We start from the raw sequence: 19,255 nt of genomic DNA, 5'->3' as shown, positions 1-19,255 counted from the left end.
GAAGGAAAGCTGATAGACATGATAGCAAGTGGTGGAGAACCTTAATTCTAGATTCTAGCTCTCCTCTACAAGTGAAAAAGCAGAAAATCTGGCTGAAGTAAGACTAACAGTGAGAGAGGACAGAGAAACATTTCTGTTACAAGATTTTCTTGATTGTAATCAATTATAAATTAAACTCTAAGTCCTAAGACCATGTTAAAGTGATTTTCTCTAAACTTCTAAAATATACTGAAATTAATCTGTAATGTACAAACATTTGATATGGTAAAATAATTTGCTCTGGTGTGAATTTCCAAGGATCTCATGATACGACTAATGATTTTAAGCATAAATACTGAGAACGGTGTATGAGATTTTCTTGCAACCCTAACATAAATTTTGTACTTCTGGGTTTTTCAGGTTCTTATGTTAGACCTAACAACAAGTAAACTACGTGTCACTCTCCTGGGGTTTTTGTCTGCTCCTAGACATGAGACATTCTGTTGAAAATAAACCCCACAGTAACTTCAGTCCAAAGGCCTTTGCAGTGATGGCAGACCTGGCCAGAGCGCCCTGCAGCTCCTCCTCCTTCTTGGCCAACTGGATCTTGAGCTCGTCGATCTGTGCCTGGAGCTCAGCGATCTGGTCCTGCAGGTCAGTTGTTTCACCATCAAGTTTTCTTTTGGCTTTTTCCAGTTCCTGACGAGTCTTCTCTTCCTTCTTTAAGCGTTCTTTAAGGCAAGATACAAGAAGCTCTTCAACACGGTGAATGACACCATGTGAATAAATTCAAAATATAAATTGATTAAAGTTGAAAATAAGCCATTTTATTCAAAAGCATGTCACTGCCTTGATAACACTGTGCCAACAGCTCAGTCATTTGAAACCATTAAGACCAAACTGAAGGTGAGATAAATTAGTGGGAAGATGGATTTTAAGGAAGAAATTGGGTGGGTTCTAAGGATGTCCTTTCATAAGAAGTGAGCCCACGCTGTTAGAGTTGAAGTGACCTGGAACCCTCTCATGCCACCCCCATCGCTGTGCCCAGGTTTGGAGAGGGGCTCAGCAGAGGCTAGGGCAGTGTTTGTAACTGCCCATCCCCCACCCCTTCACTGGGAATCCCTGGTTTGACAGAGGGCGGGCAGAAGGTCATGCATCTTCTCCGCCCTCCCCTCTAAAATTCTGCAGTCACCCCTTAATTAACGCCATGATCCTTTCCATTCAAATGCTTTCCTCACAACACCACGACCTGTGTGCCGTTGTGTTCTCCAGCGGGAACCAATATGCTGAGAAGATGAGACTGAGTAGCACAGCCCGATCAAAAAGGGAGAAAAAACAGCCACGTCGACACCTGCTGTCTGCCACCTCCCGCACAGCAGTGTACACTGGTACAAATGGTTTGTGAAACAGTTTCATACTGGCATCCCCTCTTTTGTTTATACTAAACAACAACAACAAGGACAACAAAACCCTAAAGATTTGCGTAAAACCACTCATTTTCTCCCCATTACAGAAGCAACGCATTAGGAAAGGTGGTCATGCCCCGCAGGTGCTGTTCACACTTTCTCGAGACCAGGGCATCCTGAGCCATGCTCTTCCTTCCTCAGTGTCAACACCAGTCTCTAGCGGCTGGACAGAGGAGAGGTTTTATATGCTCTTCCCAACTCCTACTCTCCTTTCCTATTTCTTTTGGAGAAAGTGGTGATTCATTTTGCAAAAATCCTAGGATTTCCCGACATTACTTTTGCCATCATGTGAGACATGGTCTCCTCAGCAGCTTCTCCTGTCCCTGCAGTTATGTCAGAGGCGGTCCCTCTGTGAAGTGAGACCTGGGCAACTTAATGCAGTTTCAGATTAAACACACACCAAGTCCAATGGCCTGTACGACTCAAACTTAAATTAGATTCTATGTCCACCAAAGGGCAATGGATTTCTACCACAGGCCCAACTTGAAAAAGTAAAAGTTTAAAAGATAATTTAGCGCCACTCCATCATAAATACTTGGTGACTAGACAAGTATTATAACTTGTAATAATAAGTTATGATAATAACTTATAATAGACATTTTAATAATGGAACCCAAACTGATTAGTAATCACCATGTACATTTTCTATTATTGCACGTTGTGATTTCAGTTCAATCTGAACACTCGCATGTCCTAGTCCTAAATTTCTCTAACCCGAGACACTAACCTTCTAAATCAGAGATCATCACTTCTTGCTTATTCCTGATTTTGGCCAAGTTTTTTGCCTTTTCTTCCTCTTCAGCCAGCTGAGAGGAACACTCAGCAATGCGATCTTCCATGAGTTTCTTTTCCTGAAAGGACAAAGTTGATTGCTTCAGAAAAGGTATTCAAAATAACAACTGGGGTTTGGTACTACTTAGAAAACAAGTAACACTGGCACTGCCTCCCCCAACAGACGGTGTGCTCCAAAAAGGCCAGAAGGCTCCCTGATCCTGGGGCCGACCTCCAGAGCGTGGCCCAGCCATCAGGGTCCCACAAGAGGCTGAAGGAACTGATGCACAGATGGGAACAAGGCATCAATGAGTGATCAACGTGTACAAAATGTGCGGGGTAAATACCTAAAGGATTATAAGGCTATTTGGTGGAGTTAAAAAATTACATAGTTTCCGTCTTTAGAAATCTATACAGGCAGAGACAGAGAGAAAATGACGTAAATGAACCTGAGCTTTTCCCGTTTGAAGCCACCTTCAGTGAGTGCATCCACGAAAGTATTGTTCATAGTCTATCATCAACCTTTGAATAGAAATATTCTCTTACTTTGATAAATTTGGAATTTTGGTCCTCGAGAAGCAGAATCTCCTCTTCCATCTTCTTGATTTTAGCCTCTGCTGTCACCTTTTCCAGCTGCAGTTTCTGGCGAGCTCCTTCTTCCTCATCCAGTTGCTCTTCAAGGTCCTTGTGAAGAAGATCACAGAGTCAATCTCCTCACTTTCTCCACAAAATTCCACCACATGTTAATAATCAAAGGAGTGCATATTAAAATGAAATACCAAGTTTTAAGTTTCAAAATGGCAAGGATCTTTTTTAAAATATGAAATGCAGTTATGTGAAACAGACATTCGTATCAGACTTCAGGTTAAAGTACAAACTGGATTAATCCTTCTGGAATCCAACGTAGCAAAGTGCAGTAAGCTTTGAAAACAAGCATTTCTTTTAAACCAGCAATTTCAGGAAATAATCACAGATGTGATTTATGTTAAAAAAAGTAATAGTAAAGTGTTATTTATAATATTGAGGAACTATGAACATGGAAAAGTCTTGGTAATTAAAAGTTGGTATTTTTAAAAATAGAATAACTAATTAAAATTCATATTTTGGAATAATAATTACTAACACAAGGAAATATGAGTAATATAGAACTACATCAAACACGCACTTAATTTACCCCACCTTCTCCCTCCTCCCCTTGTGTTATTTTGAAGCAAATCCCAAATATCACATTTCATCTGTAAAACCTTCAGGCTGCATCCCTAAAAGATAAAGTCCACTTAAAAATACATTTGTTTGTTCCAATCGGAATCTAAATCAGGTTCACACACAGTGACTGACTGATAAGCCTCTTAAGACTCCCAGACTTTAATCTCTAGATTCCTCTCTATTTCTTTCTCCTCCCTCTCTCACCATTTGTTTGTCAAAAAAAAAAAAAAAACAAAAACCAACACAGGTCATTTGCCCTAGAGTTTCCCACAGTCTGTATTTTGTTAATTGCATCCCTGTACTGCACATGCCTAAGGTGACAAAAGCAGTGGACATGACCGTATGTTCAGTATAATTTCAATTAATAAATGAATCCATATGTGTCTGTTTAGAAATATAGGCAAGAAACAATAACAGAGGTAATGGAGTTGACAGGTGGGAGAGACTATAAATGCTATTTTGCATTCTCTAGGTTTTCTATAATATTCATTCATTAATACCGTAATCAGAAAATTACCCTTAAAAGCAAAACAAAACCAAAAACAGCTCTAGTAGTTTTGGTTGAAAGGGGTACAGACAAGAAATCCCTCAAAGCCTCACAGGCAAAAAAAAAAAAAAAAGATAAAGACCAACGAGGATGACTTCCCAAGGGCCACAGTTAATACGGACTCTCTGATACTCCACAAGAGGAAAAAAAACCAATACTGAATATTACCATAAATACTTTCAGAATGTGTTTGAACGAATTTACATGTCACAAAAAGGAGAAAGTAAATTAGATAAAACAGTGCAAAAAACGAGAAGTTTAAAAGAGTCTAGTAAAGAATGAGAAGAGAAAAAGTATTGAAAAAGCAAAACAAAACAAACCAACCCTGTCCCTCCAGGACAGATTTGCTTTCAAAGTAGAGGAGAGAAAGGCGCGCATTGATTGTGAAGCTGTGAAAATTTGGAGCATAAAGAAAATAGGTTGGGGAGACTAGAGATGACTTTGGGTGTCCTTCCCCTACCTGAGTGAAACGTTATACTGAAGTACACACATGCTCTTAACCAAAGAGAAAACACAATCAAGACTGTTGATAATACCGGCAGGGAGAACTCACTGTCACTGGTGAATATTACTCTGGATCTTCTAAATACTCCCATATAAAATCACACAGCTAAATTTATAAGTTACATAAATATATGTATATTTTTAATCCTTTTTGGTGAAGAAGATTGGCCCAGGGCTAACATCTGTTGCCAATCTTCCTCTTTTTCTTAGCTCCCCAATATTCTAGTGTAAGTTGTGTATTCTAGTTGTAAGTCCTTCTAGTTCTTCTATGTGGGATGCTGCCAGAGCATGGCTTGCTGAGCGGTGTGTAGGTCCGTGCCCAGGATCTGAAGCAGTGAAGCCCAGGCCACCAAAGTGGAGTGCGCAAACTTAAACCACTATGCCACTGGGCTGGCTCCCATAAATATTTTTAATTAGATCTTATTGTGTATACTCTTTTGCAACTGTCTTTATTAATATATTCTGAATACCCATGAAAATAAGTAGCTTTTTGTTTGTAATTGTATAGTATTACCATGGTTTAACAATCCCCTATTGTGAGATAATTAAATGGCTTCCATGGATCTATGCTTAGAAAAAAGTCCTAGAACTAGAACTGCTGGATTACAGCGCACTTTTTACAGCTTTCGTAAACCCATCTGCAAACCTACCCTGCTAACCTGTTACAGGATACTGGAAAGCTGTTTGTGTGGAAGAATGGAAAGTGTCCGGATGATTTATCATACGGGGTGTTTTCCAAGGAAATAATATGACATCTTTTGTGGTTTTAAGAAATATCTGAATTGTCTGTGCTTTGCAAGGATAAGCTATCGGGTGAGAAAAAATTAAGGGAGAGACATGGAAGAAAGGAAGTTTGGTAGTGGTATAAAGCAATGGTGGCAGATACAGAAGCCCTGAGCACTCAAGAGCACGTTAGATAGGCTGTGGCTGGGAGACAAGGGGAAAAGGAGGTGTCCTGGGGTACAGACCGAATAACCACCATCAGTTTCATGTGTCTGTGTATGCAACCGCGTAAACAGCCGTGCTTCATGTGAGGACAGCTTGTATCTCAATAAGAAAGTGACTACCAGGAAGGGCTGAGTGTTCCGTTCTGATTCCTGGCCACCTCCTGTGTCAGTGCTGAGCATTTCTTATGAACCAAACCACCTAGTAGATGCCTATCTAATGAATGGAGCAGAATTATAATGACAACACAAAGAACAAATTAGGTCCCTTACAGAGTGCCACAGATCCTGGGATGTGATTCTACTTTGAATCACTTTGCATACTGTAAAATGCCACATCAGAACATAAAAAAGATTCCTATTCAAAATAACAAACACATGTTCGAAGAAAATCTATTACATGTGTGCTTCGAATGATGGTCATCTTTTAAGGGTAGGTACTTATAACTTAGATTCCTTTTGTTCCTCAATGAACACAAGAATCCAAACCCATAGCTTCTATGTCTTCAACAGATCTACTTGGAAAATCCAAAATATAATTTTTTTTTTGAGGAAGATTAGCCCTGAGCTAACTGCTGCCAATCCTCCTCTTTTCGCTGAGGAAGACTGGCCCTGGGCTAACATCCGTGCCCATCTTCCTCTACTTTGTATGTGGGATGCCTACCACAGCATGGCGTGCCAAGCGGTGCCATGTCTGCACCCGGGATCCAAACCAGCGAACCCCAGGCTGCTAAAGAGGAACGTGCGCACTTAACCACTACGCCACCGGGCTGGCCCCCCAAAATATACTTTTAAATAAAAACTATCATGGATACCTGAATATGTGCTTGCATTTTTTTCTTTTCATTTTGGAGAATTTGGTTTCTTTCTTCTTCTTCTTCAACTCTAGACTCCAAGTCATGGAGAATCTCTTCTAATTCCTGCTTTTTAGCAGCAAGTCTTGCTCTCATCTCTTCTGCTTCAGCAAAGAGCTCAGTCTCTGCTTGTAGTTGCTCTGCAAGGATATTCTTCTCCTCTAAAAGCTGCAATCATAATAAAGTGTCTAGTACTGGGAATTGCCCTCAGTGTATCCACAAGATAGAGTCACCGTGATTTCAACAGTCAGTGCACATCACCGAAGAAACTGAGAGTTAAAGACATAACATCCCTGGCAACACTTTTAAATATGTCTTCAGCTAGAGCAAAATAAGCTAGATGAAAACATTTTGGTTGTTTCTGTTGTCTCAAGTCATCCTGAATAACACATATTAATTCCTGCTATTTTAAGAACTCCCATGCCTCTATTAAGGTAATTTACAAAGAGACAGAAAAATAGGAGAGGGAAAATATTCAAAGGTTATAAAGTTCACGGTGACACCAAAGTTGTCCGGTATCAAGTGATATTCTTAGCCTTTATTGTTAATATTTTTGGCTTTGACCACTACAACTCTATTTTTCTCCTAAACAAATACTTCCTGAGCCTCTGCTTTGCCTGGGAAGCAGAACCGCCTAGGAAAGGGACACTGATTCAGGACCCCTGCTGCTGGAGAAGAGGCAGGTCGTGGCCTTGTACTATCTCATCCTTCTTTTTTTCTGTTTTCCTCATGAGCAGTCACAAGAAGGTGATAATATTGGGAGTGTGATCGAAAACAGCTGTTAAACACGTGCCTGATAGCAAAAATGGTCACCTGCGTGTCCAAAGGATGACAAAGGCAAAAATGCAAGAGGGAAGATTGACTTTAGTTCACATAAAAGCAAACGCGTGGCCTAATGTATCTGCCACCTCTATTCTCAAACGTCTATGCTTTGGAAACGAGTGAAACATACACATAAAATCGATGATGTGGTAAGTATGCTCATTTCTTCATAATTAAACGTGTGAGTCCCTGTCAACGGGAGCGCTCACACTGATTCAGGACCAGGTGAGACTTTACGAAGCCAGCGCACGTACCTGCTGGTGCTTCCTCTCCATCTCCTCGAGCTCCCCTTCCACCTTTGTCTGCTTCTCCTTCACCTTCAACAGCTCTTCATCTTTGGCCTGAAGTTCTTCCTCTTGGCGAGTGACTTGTAGGAGTGGCTTCACCTATGACAAAACCAAACAGTTTACCTTCACGTCTCCTTCCTGTGGCTTCTCACCGATCCACAGCGCTATTCCCGAGGAAGCACAGGAAGCCCACCTTGGTGAAGACTCGCCACCACTGCCAGTGCCGTAGCTTCAGATACGCAGCACAGTTCCGCTGCAAGACCTTTAAGGCACTGAGTTGTTGCTGCTTCTTGGCAAAGGCCCTGAAAAACAGTAAGAAAAACTTACTATTTAAAGAAAAACATGTTTTAATAGCTGTTGTCATAAGAAGACTTTCTGAAGGCAGACACCCATCAAGTGCTCGGGACAAATGCTCGAGGAAGTGGGACTGCCTGCTTGAGTCCACACCAGCTCCTGGGCCTGCTCAGCCGACCTCAAGCATCTGTCACAGATACCCGTACTTTCTTCGGAGGTGCTGCCCTAAACATTCTCCTGCCATTTACCCATGTGCACGTAAGTGCATGCACGCTCGGGTAGGAATAAACCTCCTGCTTTCAGTGTGAAAGAAGGTGCTTCATCTTCTCTTTGCTGGTGTTCGTTATGGCTCCTTTAGTAGCTTTGATCTGTCACAGAAGCAGCATTCCTCCCCGTTTCTAAGTTAATTTTTCTCCTCCCTCCCCCCACTTTGCCTAACACTGTGCAGCACTCTGAAGCTGGAACAGGCCTGGAGATGATCATGTCAATGCCTCTCGTTTACAGATGACAGCTCAGAGAAGCCAAGAGACTTTCCTCCAGGACATGGAGATACTTCGTGAACCCTGGTCTCCTCATTACCGTGTCTGGGCTTTTCCCACTACACCATGCTGCCTTCTCAGTCCCTCCACGTGGCTCAAGGCCCACTTCCTGAATATCTTTACTCTAATATTTTCAATTTCTCACTCTCCTTCAGGAACAGGGCTCCTTTTCTGAAATCCTTACCACCTCTCTTGCCCAAAATGACCCCAAAACCCAAAGTTCACTGACCTACCATTCCTTTTAGTATACAATTTATCTTTTTCTACTCACTACCACACTTTCAGGATCCACAGCAAATGTTCCCATTACCTCACTCCCTGATGTCTAGCAATCTGGTTCCTACCTTATCACTACTGAAACTGCATTTTAGATATTGATAAAGGGTTCCGTGGACTCTGAAGTTAGCAGCTTTTTCCTCAGCCAAATCCATTTTGCCTTCTCTATCGCACACCTCTGTGGACCACCCACTATTGGAACATTCTGATCCCCTGGATTTCAGAACAATGAAATCCTCCAGAATGACCTTGGAGTCTCCTTTGTATCTCTCTGTCATTGGACTTATGCTCCACTCTAATTATCTACTTAGGCGGCAATATTCCCAACTAGACTCTGAGCTCCTTAGGAGCAGTTATTTTTGTGGTGCCAGTATACAATCAAGTGAACAATACACTCAAGCCCTCCCCAAAATGTTTGCTGAGTGAATGAATGAGTGAACACCTGGGCACTTCCATCTCTGAGATCATTTCTCTTGATCTTTTGTAACTGTTTGCAGGAGTACCCATGTGATTCTCTTGGGAAAGAGAAGCAACTGAAGGAGATGGAAAAGATAGTAAAAATATAGATATTTTATTCCTTAGATAGATAGATATTCCTTCATTCCAGCAAAGACTGGTATCAGAATTCATGTGGTAGTGTCTTAAGAAAAGACCTGAAAGAGGTAGTTTTAGAACACAAATGACTGTTTTTCACCCTTCTGCTTCTTTGACTATACACTTCCTTGCAGGAATCCTAGAACTTGCGTCTCGCCAACTAATTCCTGCTTGCTGGTTAGAAATTTCCTGGAGCCCACTGCTTTGTAACTGGCTTTATTTTTGCTTCCTACCAAGCCTTCTTCCTTCTAATTTATTCCTACCAGGCAAGAAAGTTTGGCAAGTGTTAATTTTAATAGTTTCTACTACAAATACAACAGTTTCAAATATGCTTTTGAAACTGTAAAGAAGCTGCCTTCCAATTCTTACAACCTCTTTCAAGAATGCTGTAAAAGTTCTCCCAATCTTCTCATTAAAAACCGTTGCTCTAGTTGCATCCTTGGCCCGCTGGGAGATAAGGCTGTCAGAACGATGAGTCAAGAACATGCCAGTAACTCTGTTTAGTTGAACGAGGCAGCTGGTCTTCTTTCCTCACAACAGTCAACTGATTATAAATCAACTGATATTTCCTGAGTCCCTATTATGCATCAGGCACATCCTGGCTGCCTTCACTGGGCACTTCAGTGACCCGCATCGGAAGCACACCATCCTGTCTTCAAGTGTCTAGGAGGCACAAGTGTTTAAAGTCACTTCTGTTTCTTACCTCTTTTTATGCGCATCCCAATGTCTTCCAGGGCGCTTCAAGCACAAGGTCATGGATTTCCACAGAGATCTCTATCTTTTGGACTATTGTAAGCACTCCTCTGCCTTTTTTCCGTGTTATAATCCGGTTCTTTTGAATAGGATGTCTTCTTTTATTGATGTATCCTACTTTTAAGTCCCATCCCACCATATACAAAGTGTGATGAAAATACTGAGGTGAAGGGGCCCCAAATGGCATAGCCAGGGTGACTCATAGAGCAGATTACACAGCTGTGTTAGTTTCAAGTCCTTAAGATGAGAAAACGTGAGTGTAATATCTTTGGGTTTGGTTATCAGTCTTGATGAAAAATCTGCAGGGTTTAGACATCACTAAAAAAGCTGCACACCCTCACAAATTTATATACTTCATTTCATGCACTTCTGACCTTGTAGGTTTCTGGCAGTTGTAAAATTTTTACGATCTCTGGGAAGTTAGGAAGGCACACGGCTGTGCTCACTCTTTATGCTCCCTCAGGCACTCTGTGATCTGATGGATATGGTGACAATGGTGTTTGTTATAGCAGCTTCACTTTATTATTTCCACATGCTTTAAGCAATAAGATATAAAAACCCAAGTCTTTTGCTCCTTCTTGCTAAATGTTTCCTAATATGAATCACTGAGGATGTCATCCATTCTTCAACTTTCCTTGCTACCCTTTTTACTCAGTATTCATTTAATGGGCAAAGACACAAACATTGCTTCCACCTCATTCAGTCTGCAACCTTCTTGACTGATGTCTGGGCAAGCAGACTGCGCATGACCACAGCTCTCCCACCCAAGTCTAGAGGACACGATTGCAGAACGTTAACCTTCAGGGCAAGCGTTCACACTGTTTGTCAAAACTGTCTAGATGGCCATTATTCATCTCTCTCAACTTCTCTCACTTCCAAAGCCTACGTCTTCTATAGGAAGAAGTAAAGAAAACACCATTATTATCTCTAGATCCAAACCTGTTCTAAGTCCTTTTTGTCCGGTCTCAAATCCAGCACCCATTCTCTCAAGCTCCATCAGCACTGTGGGTCCTGCCACTTGGGTACTGCCATCTTCTACTGAGTCATGGCAACAGCTTCCCAACTGGCCCACCCAATTCCACTATTGCCCACCTCCAATCCATTCTGCACAAGGCAGCAGGTGACCCTGAAAGTATAAATCACCCCTCAATGTTGTTCTACTGCACTTCCAACACCTACAAGTGCCCACTGCTCAAGCCTCTTCTCCCACCTTGCTCCTGCTCACTCGCCATGCTCCAGATGCACTGTACTATTTCACCTTCTCAAATGACACCATACTCCTTCCAGAACTGCTGCTACGGTTCCTTCACTGGAAAGCTTCTCTTTCCCTTTTCATAGGGCTAGCAGCTTCTAATTCTTCAGGTTTCAGCCTCAGTTCCCGGACGACCCACGCTGAAGCAGCACCCCAACCCCTTTATTGTCTATCTCGGCCCCTCGTTTATTACCTTATTGCAACATCTTCTTATTTAGAATGTTTATCTGCTTACTTGGCCACCTCTCCCACTAGAATACAATTTCCATAGACAGGGACCGTATGTCTCACAGAGTCTTATATTTCTAGTATGAAATTCAATGCTCTGCACAAGCACACGCATAAGCACATACTTAGTAAGCATTTAATTCATGATTACCCACTTACTTTCTGGCTAGGTAACCTCTGCAAACAGCCTGGAAGAAGATAATGATATCGGTAATTTTTAAATCTCTTTCTTCCTCTAAGTGTGCCAAAACTCCAGCTCTGAAAAATATCTTGCTTTGTCCAATTCTATACAAGTTTGGGTCCAGTTCTAAAGCACGGATCTAAGAGAGAAAAAGTCTGTTTACTATTTTTGCTACAGGAAAGATTCTATCAATAGTCCACAAATCAGAAAAATCAAGAAAAGCTTACCATTCGTTCACAAGCCTGTTTGCCATCCATAAAACCTTTAGGAATAGCATTTGGAGTTAGGATCTCATATCTGTAAGAAAAGCAGCCAAAAAACCTTTTGTAAAAATTTGTGAAACTATTTACCTACTATGAGTTTTGCTTGCTCTAGAAAGCAGTAATATGATAGGTAATGATGTCAAATTAAGAGGAAGGAAATGACCAAGTGATTTTCTGATTTTCTGCAGATCTAGTTTCTGTTTCTTAAAAGAAGCAGCAAAATAAAAATGAGGTGAATTCTTCCAGGTCAAAGACTAGGTTTAAGAAGTTGTGGCAGAGAAGAATCAAGAACAGTGTTTTTAAAAACCTTTTGTTTTTCTTTATTTCCACAAAATGTTCACATCCTTAAGATGCAAGGAGAATCTGGCTCTTAGAGTGTTAAGTCACTGTCAATTTGCAGACATTTATTAGATAACATAAAAGGCTGGAGGAGCAATGCTCAGAGGCCTCTATTTAGAACATCAGACAGTATCAGGGTGACATCCAAAACAGCATTGCTCTGTTCGAAAACTGAAACTATGGAGGGAACAAGGAAAAATTTTTCCTTGTTATCTCATTGCTTGATTCACATCCAGATAAGCTTTGATACATACAGCATAAAAAAGGTAAAAGTTAGCCATACCTCTGTCTGAATTCCTGGAAAACTATCCGGTTGGGGAACCCCTGGCGACAGATTCTGATCCCTTCCAGGACACCATTACAGCGGAGCTGATCTAGCACGAGATGCGGATCCAGTTTTCCAGCCTAATCAAGCAAATGATAGTTTTACACTTTAATCTTTGTAACCTGACCTAGACCGATTTTAAATACCAGCCTATGTTTTGCTTAACACATACCCGCTTCTCGTGATTTGGAATGATGCAGCGAACGAAGTTAGGATTGGTGTTTCGGAGAGTTGCCATCAACTTGGTGAGAGATTCTTTGTAAAGTTGCCCAACAGTACGAAACATGCCCTTTTTGGTTTTATATGCAGAGCCAAAAGCTGTCTCAGTCATACCAGTGACTTGATCCAGACCCACAATACGGTCCACTGGTGGAAATAAAAAAGAAAAGGAAATAAGCCAAACCTAGGTCTTCAGCAGGGAAAGAGAAGACAAAGTGACAGTGCAGCAGCACAAGCTTCGTGGGGCAAATGACAGAGATGCCGTGGAGGTAAGGCAGTCAGCATATCTAGACACCGCACAAGCCGTGGAGCTAACAGCCACACACTCTATGGCAGGTACTGGAGTGCTTGACAGCTTCATACCACAGACCAGCAGATGCCTCCCGCTGCGCTAGTTTCAGGAATTCACTGCATCTGATAACATTTTGCCTGTTACATATACAATTATTTGGTAAATGAAAGATCATTGGCTGGCATTATTGATACACAAACTGATACTGTGTCAAGTCTCAAAATAGGAAATGGCTTATAAAAACACAGGATTGTACAAAGCAAATCCACTGAATGAATGTGCTCACGGATTAGGGACCAGAGCCATCTCTTATTAGTCATTAGGTTTTCAATAAGAAAAGTCACTCAACTTTCAGGAACAAACGCAGGAAGATTAGATTAAATCAGTTCAGCTTCTCTGCTCAAAGCATGAATAACACTTGTTAAAGGGCAAGAACACAAAATAGGCAGAAGTCTCCCGCAAAGAATCAGTGCCCAAGCTCAGTTTAGCGATGGTGAAACTTCTCAGCCCTTACAATCTTATCAAAGGAGCTGACACTGTCTGTTCTCCACACAGACCTAACACTGCTAACGACAGGATTGCAAACAGGAGTCCAGCACAGTGCACCAGCCACCAGCAAAACATCTGGTGCCTAAGATGCTCTCATTTAAAAAAAAAAGTTAAATGAAATGAAACACATTACTGAAATATTTTGAAAACAATCAAAATATCAGTTGAACTACCCCTATTAAGGCCCTCTTCAACTCTAAGAGCTACCTCTATTTCTTTCATTTGTTCCCCAGGACAGAAAGCACGTGGGGACCTGGCACTGTGTGAAGTGCTTTATCAGCAAGATCTCATTCAATTCTCAATTTCCAGGGAGGTTTTTACAGAAGAGGAAACCGTGACCCAGGAAGTAAGGTAACTGTTAAGGTATGCAGGCCTTGAGTGGAAGCTGGGGGAAGGGTGGCTAAAATCGGATGACTTTCCAGGCTCATGCATGAACCTACACTAGGATTTCTCCTAAGCAAAGCCACCAGACTCAAGGGTTTAGGTCAAAGTTCTCCTTCTCCTTGTGCTCTAGAGTCCAGCTGCCATCCATCTGAGAGACCGCCCTTCCTTCCTGTGCCTTCAACCTGTCCCCCTTCACTTACTCCAGCAGAAAACAGCACCAAACCCCGCCCCGCATGCACCACGAAACAATGAACTTCCCTTCATCCTGCGTCTGCCCACTTCTCCGTCTCCTCTGTCTCCTCGGAGCCAACCTCCTTTCTAGAGTAGTCCACACATTTGCCACTCCTTATCCTTTCTCACTAATTTCCCACCGTGTAGCCAACTGGCTTCTAGGCTGCCCTTCTCCCCCTGCCTGATACTACTCAGGCAATGACAGGTAACTGCTCATAGCAGATGCCATCCAGTGCGTATCTCACTTGACCCTGGCACATTTACCTGTTGACCATCACGGCAGCATTCTGAAAGCTCTCCACTCCTGCCTTCTTTTATGAACCCCACCTTCTCCCGGACCTCCATCTACCTTTCTAGCTTCCACTCTCCTTGATGACTTCTCTTCTGCTTTTCCTATACATCACGGCCCTCACTAGGGGTCCAAATTCAACTCACCTGAAATCCTCTCTAGAATAAAGCAAGATACAAGTCCAGGCAGACATTACTTGACTTTCTGCTTTTCCCAAGCCATATTCTCATCCTGAGTGATCTCACTGATGACTTTAACTAGCTATACCTGACTACCCAGCACTAGTCACCAAACACCTATATTCTCCTCTCCACCCACAAGTCACAAACGTGCCTCTGCCTTCCACAAATTCTCGCTAAGTGCCTATTATGTCTGCTTTTACTCCACACTACATCCCTTGAACCTAGCATGATGTCTGGCATAACATGCTTGATACATATATGTTAGCAAATAAATGAAGTAAAAACCAAATACATTTACAACTACAAATAGTGAGAAATGCATTGAAAGAACAAAATGCTATGAGAAAGATGGGTGGTTAGAGATCTCTCTGGAGAAATTACATTTAATGCCCAAAGGATAAGAATGAGCCAGTGGAGAGAAGACCATTCCAGACTGAGAATGGCATATGTGAAGGACCAGGGGCAGGAATAAGTGACAGAAGTTAGTGCCAGTGAAGCATTATGAGTAAGGAGATGACAGACCCTCATGATGCTGCTACATGTAGAATGGATTGGACAAGGGATCGGGGAGAGCAGATAGGTGACTGATTTAGTATTTCAGGCTCTAAGAGAGATGATGGCAGCCTGAACTTGGGAGATTATAAAGGAGATGGATAGAGAAAGAAGATTCCAGACATATTTTGCTGGGAGAATCAACTTGCTTTAATGATTAACTTGATACAGAAAATAAGGCAGAGGGACATGTCAAGAATAACTCCTAGGATTTTGGTATGAACAATTGAATGGCTGGTGGTGCCACTGGGAAGATGGGGAGAGAAGTGTGTTTTGTGGGTAAGAAGACAGGATCCAAACTCTTGTAAGTATGGGGTGCCTGTGAGACACTGAGGTGGAGATGATATGTCACGTGAACAGGTGAACATTCTAGTCTGGTGCTAAGAGACGTCTGAACTAGAAAGGTAAATTTTGGAGTTGTCGACTTAACGGGTAGTATTTAAAGTTATGGGACTGGATGAGCCACCTAAAGGGTTCATGAAAAGAGATGAGGGCCGGGGACCAAGCCCCAAGGAGCTGGGGAGAGGAGGAAGAGCTAGGTAAGGAAGACGAGGAGAAGTGGCCAAAAGTACAGAAGGGCAAGATCCTAAACTGGAGCACATTCTCTACCCCACCCTCTATCCTGTTCCTCCTTCTCTATGCCCTCTGCAGACGTGACCACTGGTTACTCAAGCCAGAAACCAGGGCTCGGCCTCGATTCCTCTTTCACACCCAGCTGCTCACTAAAACTGGTCAAGCCAGGCTTCCACATGTCTTCAATCCATCCCCTCTGTCCTCTGTACTGCCCTAGTCTGGGCTCTAACTTGTCACCTGGATTCTGCAATCACCCCCTAAACGGTCCCTTCCTCCAGCCTCACTCTCCCATTCCATCCCCTCCCCCTGCCGCCACACTGTTCTTTCCATTTATTTCTCTGGTCCCAGTGTAATGATTAACAGCTATTTCTAAAAGATAAAACTAAACAAGTTATCTATTCCTATATTTAAAACCCTTCAGTTTCTTCTAAAGCTTGTAACATATGGTCCAAATAACTTAGCCCAGTAGAACAGCACCGTGACGAAGAACTCAATCCAGAGTCAGAAACACTTGCCACTCATGAGCTGTGTGATCTTGGGTCAAGTTACTCAACTTCTCCAAGCTTCAGTTTCTTCCTCCATGAAATGGAGCTACCTTACAGAATTGTGAGGTGCCTGGAAAACACTCAAGTGCTCAATGAAGGTACCTCACTTTCCTACACACACCTAAGGTCCCATTGTACAAACCAGCTGCATTTTCTCAAAGACACAAGGCCTTCAAATCTCCATCCTTTTCTCTCTGCCTGGAATGCACACCCTCTTCCAGCCATCTTGACAAATTCTTAATGGCTTTTAAATCTTTATTCCTTTACCCAACTACCTCTTCTTGGGCTCTGGTTTCCATCCTACCTCCAGTCTAAATAGGCCACTCCCTCCTCAAGGCCTCAAATCACCCATGCCAGATCCCTGGGACAACACTTCCACTCTGTCCTGTGTGTATTCCCACTGGACTGGGCTTCCCCGGGGACGTTTCTCCAGCATCTAACACGCAGGGCCCTGAGAGGCAAGCCCTGGTGTCTCTGGGATCACCAGCTCAGATGATTTCTTCCGCCTTTCCCCACCTCCCAATGTTGGCCTGAGCATGGTCCCCGGCACACAGCAGCTATTTAATAAACATCTGCTGAATGAACACGAAATTAACCACAAGAACAAGTCACCCCACAACAAAAGAGAAGGAGCACTGGGTTTACTTTGCGGGGATTCAGCCACATTGGTTTCAAGTTTTTCAGCCTGCAAGGGCACACGACAGGACGGCGGTGTCTAACAATAAGTCCCAAAAAAGGACTGCTTTTTAAAACAATATGGAACCTGATTTTCAAATTTACTTTTAATATGCTAAACTTAAAAAAGCCAAAGTTAAATATTTAGGTTTTTAAAAAATTCATGCTTTAGACTTTCAGTTCTTCTTTTTATTCAAAAGTTTAAACTCAGGGTTAGCTTTTACCAGTGAGCCAAATTATCTTGTGGGTAAGAGAGAAACACTTTGGGAACTTCATTAAATGATTTGGATCACACTAATAATATGTGCTTTCACTCAAAAATCAAGACCTAGAAAAACCTCTCTTTAAAAAAAAGATTTTCTTGTTGAGAACGATTATAGCAGGAATTGGAGAAAGGCAGAAAATGCAGGCAAGATTCTAGCAGCTCCTTAAATGAGCAGCACTCCTCCTTCTAAGACCTAACATCGCTAACACCTCAAAGTGTCTACAGCCCCTGGTTCCAGGGTGGGAAATGGCTTGTCTATCCTCCTGCTACACACTGTTCTCTCAGAGGCGTCAGAAAAGCCTGGGTAGGGTGGCTGGTAGGCACTGTAATTCACTATTTGGTTGCCCAGTAGCCTGAAAAGAATTCAAAGTATTTTACACTAACAATTTATTAATCTATAAGACTTACTTGGACAGTCAGAAATTAGATGAGCTCCACAAACTTGTAATCTCTAAGGGCACACTCACAGCTTAAGAGAAAAAAATGTAACATGTAATCATCTATCTCATAAAACTGCCATCCACAGTTTTATACAAAGAATGGTATCATCTAGTGCCAGAATGCTTAACTGGCCCTTCTTCTAGGGGATGATCTCAGGAAAGGAGAGGTATGTGAGATTTTTATGTTCTTTAGATCTGTGCATGGGCCAAAATACTAGTGCTACAAATTTAATTTGAAGTATTTAAGTGAGCTCTTTGGAAACTCACTCTAGTTAATATGTCTGGAAACCAAAAATGGGGGAGAGACTTATTTTAATGTTAATTTTACTATCCAGACCGGATCATTAGGAACTACATCACACACTCCCACAGAAGGCCTCCAGGACCCGGGGCTGCGCTGGGCACGCAGCGGATCCTCAATACTCAAATAAACGAAGACAGCGCGACTCTAAGGTGCACTAAAACGTTACTAACGGTTAAAAATGATTCAGAAATATTTAACTGCTGAATTCCTAGAAGAAATCCTAACATCAAATAGTATATCTCCATAATATCCCTGTTACACAGTAATGTCAAATTTATAACAGTTACATAACTGGTTAGTAGAACCAACCTGTTCATTGTTCTAGAGTATTTGTAAAGTTTTAGAAAAATCCCAGGAAATCCAGACATTGACAGGTAGCATGTGATTTAAGGAGAAAGCAATCTTTCTTCTCCTAAGCACTAGTGTTAAGCTGAACTCGAATTTGTCTCCTTTCTCTCCCTCACGTGTCCACCCTCTGCAGAAGCCGAAGTCGTGTGGGCAAATGGGAAGCCCAGTCACCCCTGCAGTTTCTCCTGCACTCCTGCCCCTGCTGTCCCCTCGGCAGGGCCCGTGTGTTTAATCCATGCTGACATGGGCAGCACAGAATGACTGCCTATCAGCTTGGCTTTGGGGCATTATGAATAAAAGTGGACTTGAATTAAGTAACAGTCAAGGAAGTAAACACTTATTGGTTTTCTGTTTTTCATAATTACAGCAGCAGCAGCAACAAGGGGGCAACAGCAACTAGAGCAGCTGTGGAGGTGGCCACGGGAAGACCAGCGCCAGACATCATGGATTTGGGCGCTGCCCACCTGCAGGCTCACGGTGCCTTGTCTGATACTCTCTATGACCCTGAGAACTAAGTGTCTTGTCTCCACGCGACCTCAGGAACTCCAGCTGCAGGACCCAAAATCTGCTCCTCCTGGAGCTCCCAACTCTTGTTAAGACTCAAAAATACACGAAGGAGTGGAATATACTGCAGCAACAACAAAAACCTTCATCCACTGAAAATGATGACAGTTTAACAAAGCACATACACTGTGTCAGACCTAAACCATAGATTCTAAAGTGGCACTAAAAACAGAGATCACTACCGCTGGACATAACCTATAAGGAGACTGAAGGGGTGCCACGTGTTAGACTGCCAAGCAGCAGTTGATTCTAAGAGCCGCCTCCAGTGAAACTTACCGAAACCAAAAAAGACTCATTCAGAGTTTCCAAAATCAAAGCATCATCGTTTCTACATTTGAAGCATGACTAAGGTAAAAAGTTTTCCCCTAAATTATGACAAGAAGGTGGATAAGAATTCAGTGGCTTTTGGGAGACGAGGG

The 19,255-nt window shown here is 42.3% G+C and overlaps 2 protein-coding genes and 1 long non-coding RNA gene across 17 annotated transcripts in view; 2 read left to right on the top strand and 1 right to left on the bottom strand.

The window, feature by feature from the left end:
• NDEL1 (nudE neurodevelopment protein 1 like 1) overlaps window positions 1-539 on the top strand; it is an 85,182-nt gene extending 84,643 nt beyond the window's left edge. The window contains exon 10 of the mRNA XM_044745267.2: window positions 400-539. Within this exon, the coding sequence (XP_044601202.2) occupies window positions 400-428 (29 nt within the window). The 3' untranslated portion in view covers window positions 429-539. The remainder of the gene's footprint in view (window positions 1-399) is intronic.
• MYH10 (myosin heavy chain 10) overlaps window positions 1-19,255 on the bottom strand; it is a 145,250-nt gene that overhangs the window by 28,629 nt on the left and 97,366 nt on the right. For all 14 annotated transcript variants that reach the window (XM_014864117.3, XM_014864114.3, XM_014864113.3 and 11 more), the window contains 10 exons: window positions 12,597-12,790; window positions 12,383-12,504; window positions 11,725-11,794; window positions 11,476-11,636; window positions 7,574-7,682; window positions 7,348-7,479; window positions 6,233-6,439; window positions 2,763-2,900; window positions 2,173-2,296; window positions 539-710 (listed from right to left, as the gene is read on the bottom strand). In XM_014864117.3, coding sequence (XP_014719603.3) covers window positions 539-710; window positions 2,173-2,296; window positions 2,763-2,900; window positions 6,233-6,439; window positions 7,348-7,479; window positions 7,574-7,682; window positions 11,476-11,636; window positions 11,725-11,794; window positions 12,383-12,504; window positions 12,597-12,790 — 1,429 coding nt within the window. The remainder of the gene's footprint in view (window positions 1-538; window positions 711-2,172; window positions 2,297-2,762; window positions 2,901-6,232; window positions 6,440-7,347; window positions 7,480-7,573; window positions 7,683-11,475; window positions 11,637-11,724; window positions 11,795-12,382; window positions 12,505-12,596; window positions 12,791-19,255) is intronic.
• LOC106845749 (uncharacterized) lies at window positions 12,775-18,777 on the top strand. 2 transcript variants are annotated; one of them, XR_006512467.2, is made up of 4 exons: window positions 12,775-12,912; window positions 13,718-13,835; window positions 17,956-18,073; window positions 18,640-18,769. It is a non-coding gene; the product is annotated as an uncharacterized lncRNA (long non-coding RNA). The 2 variants fall into 2 exon arrangements; XR_011493570.1 differs by lacking the exon at window positions 17,956-18,073 and having other exon boundaries at window positions 18,640-18,777.

This window comes from Equus asinus, chromosome 13 (genome assembly GCF_041296235.1).
Source record: "Equus asinus isolate D_3611 breed Donkey chromosome 13, EquAss-T2T_v2, whole genome shotgun sequence".
In the NCBI taxonomy this organism is placed as follows: Eukaryota; Metazoa; Chordata; class Mammalia; order Perissodactyla; family Equidae; genus Equus; species Equus asinus.
The sequence above is the reverse complement of the archived record's forward strand: the minus strand, read 5'-3'. Positions and strand labels throughout refer to the sequence as shown.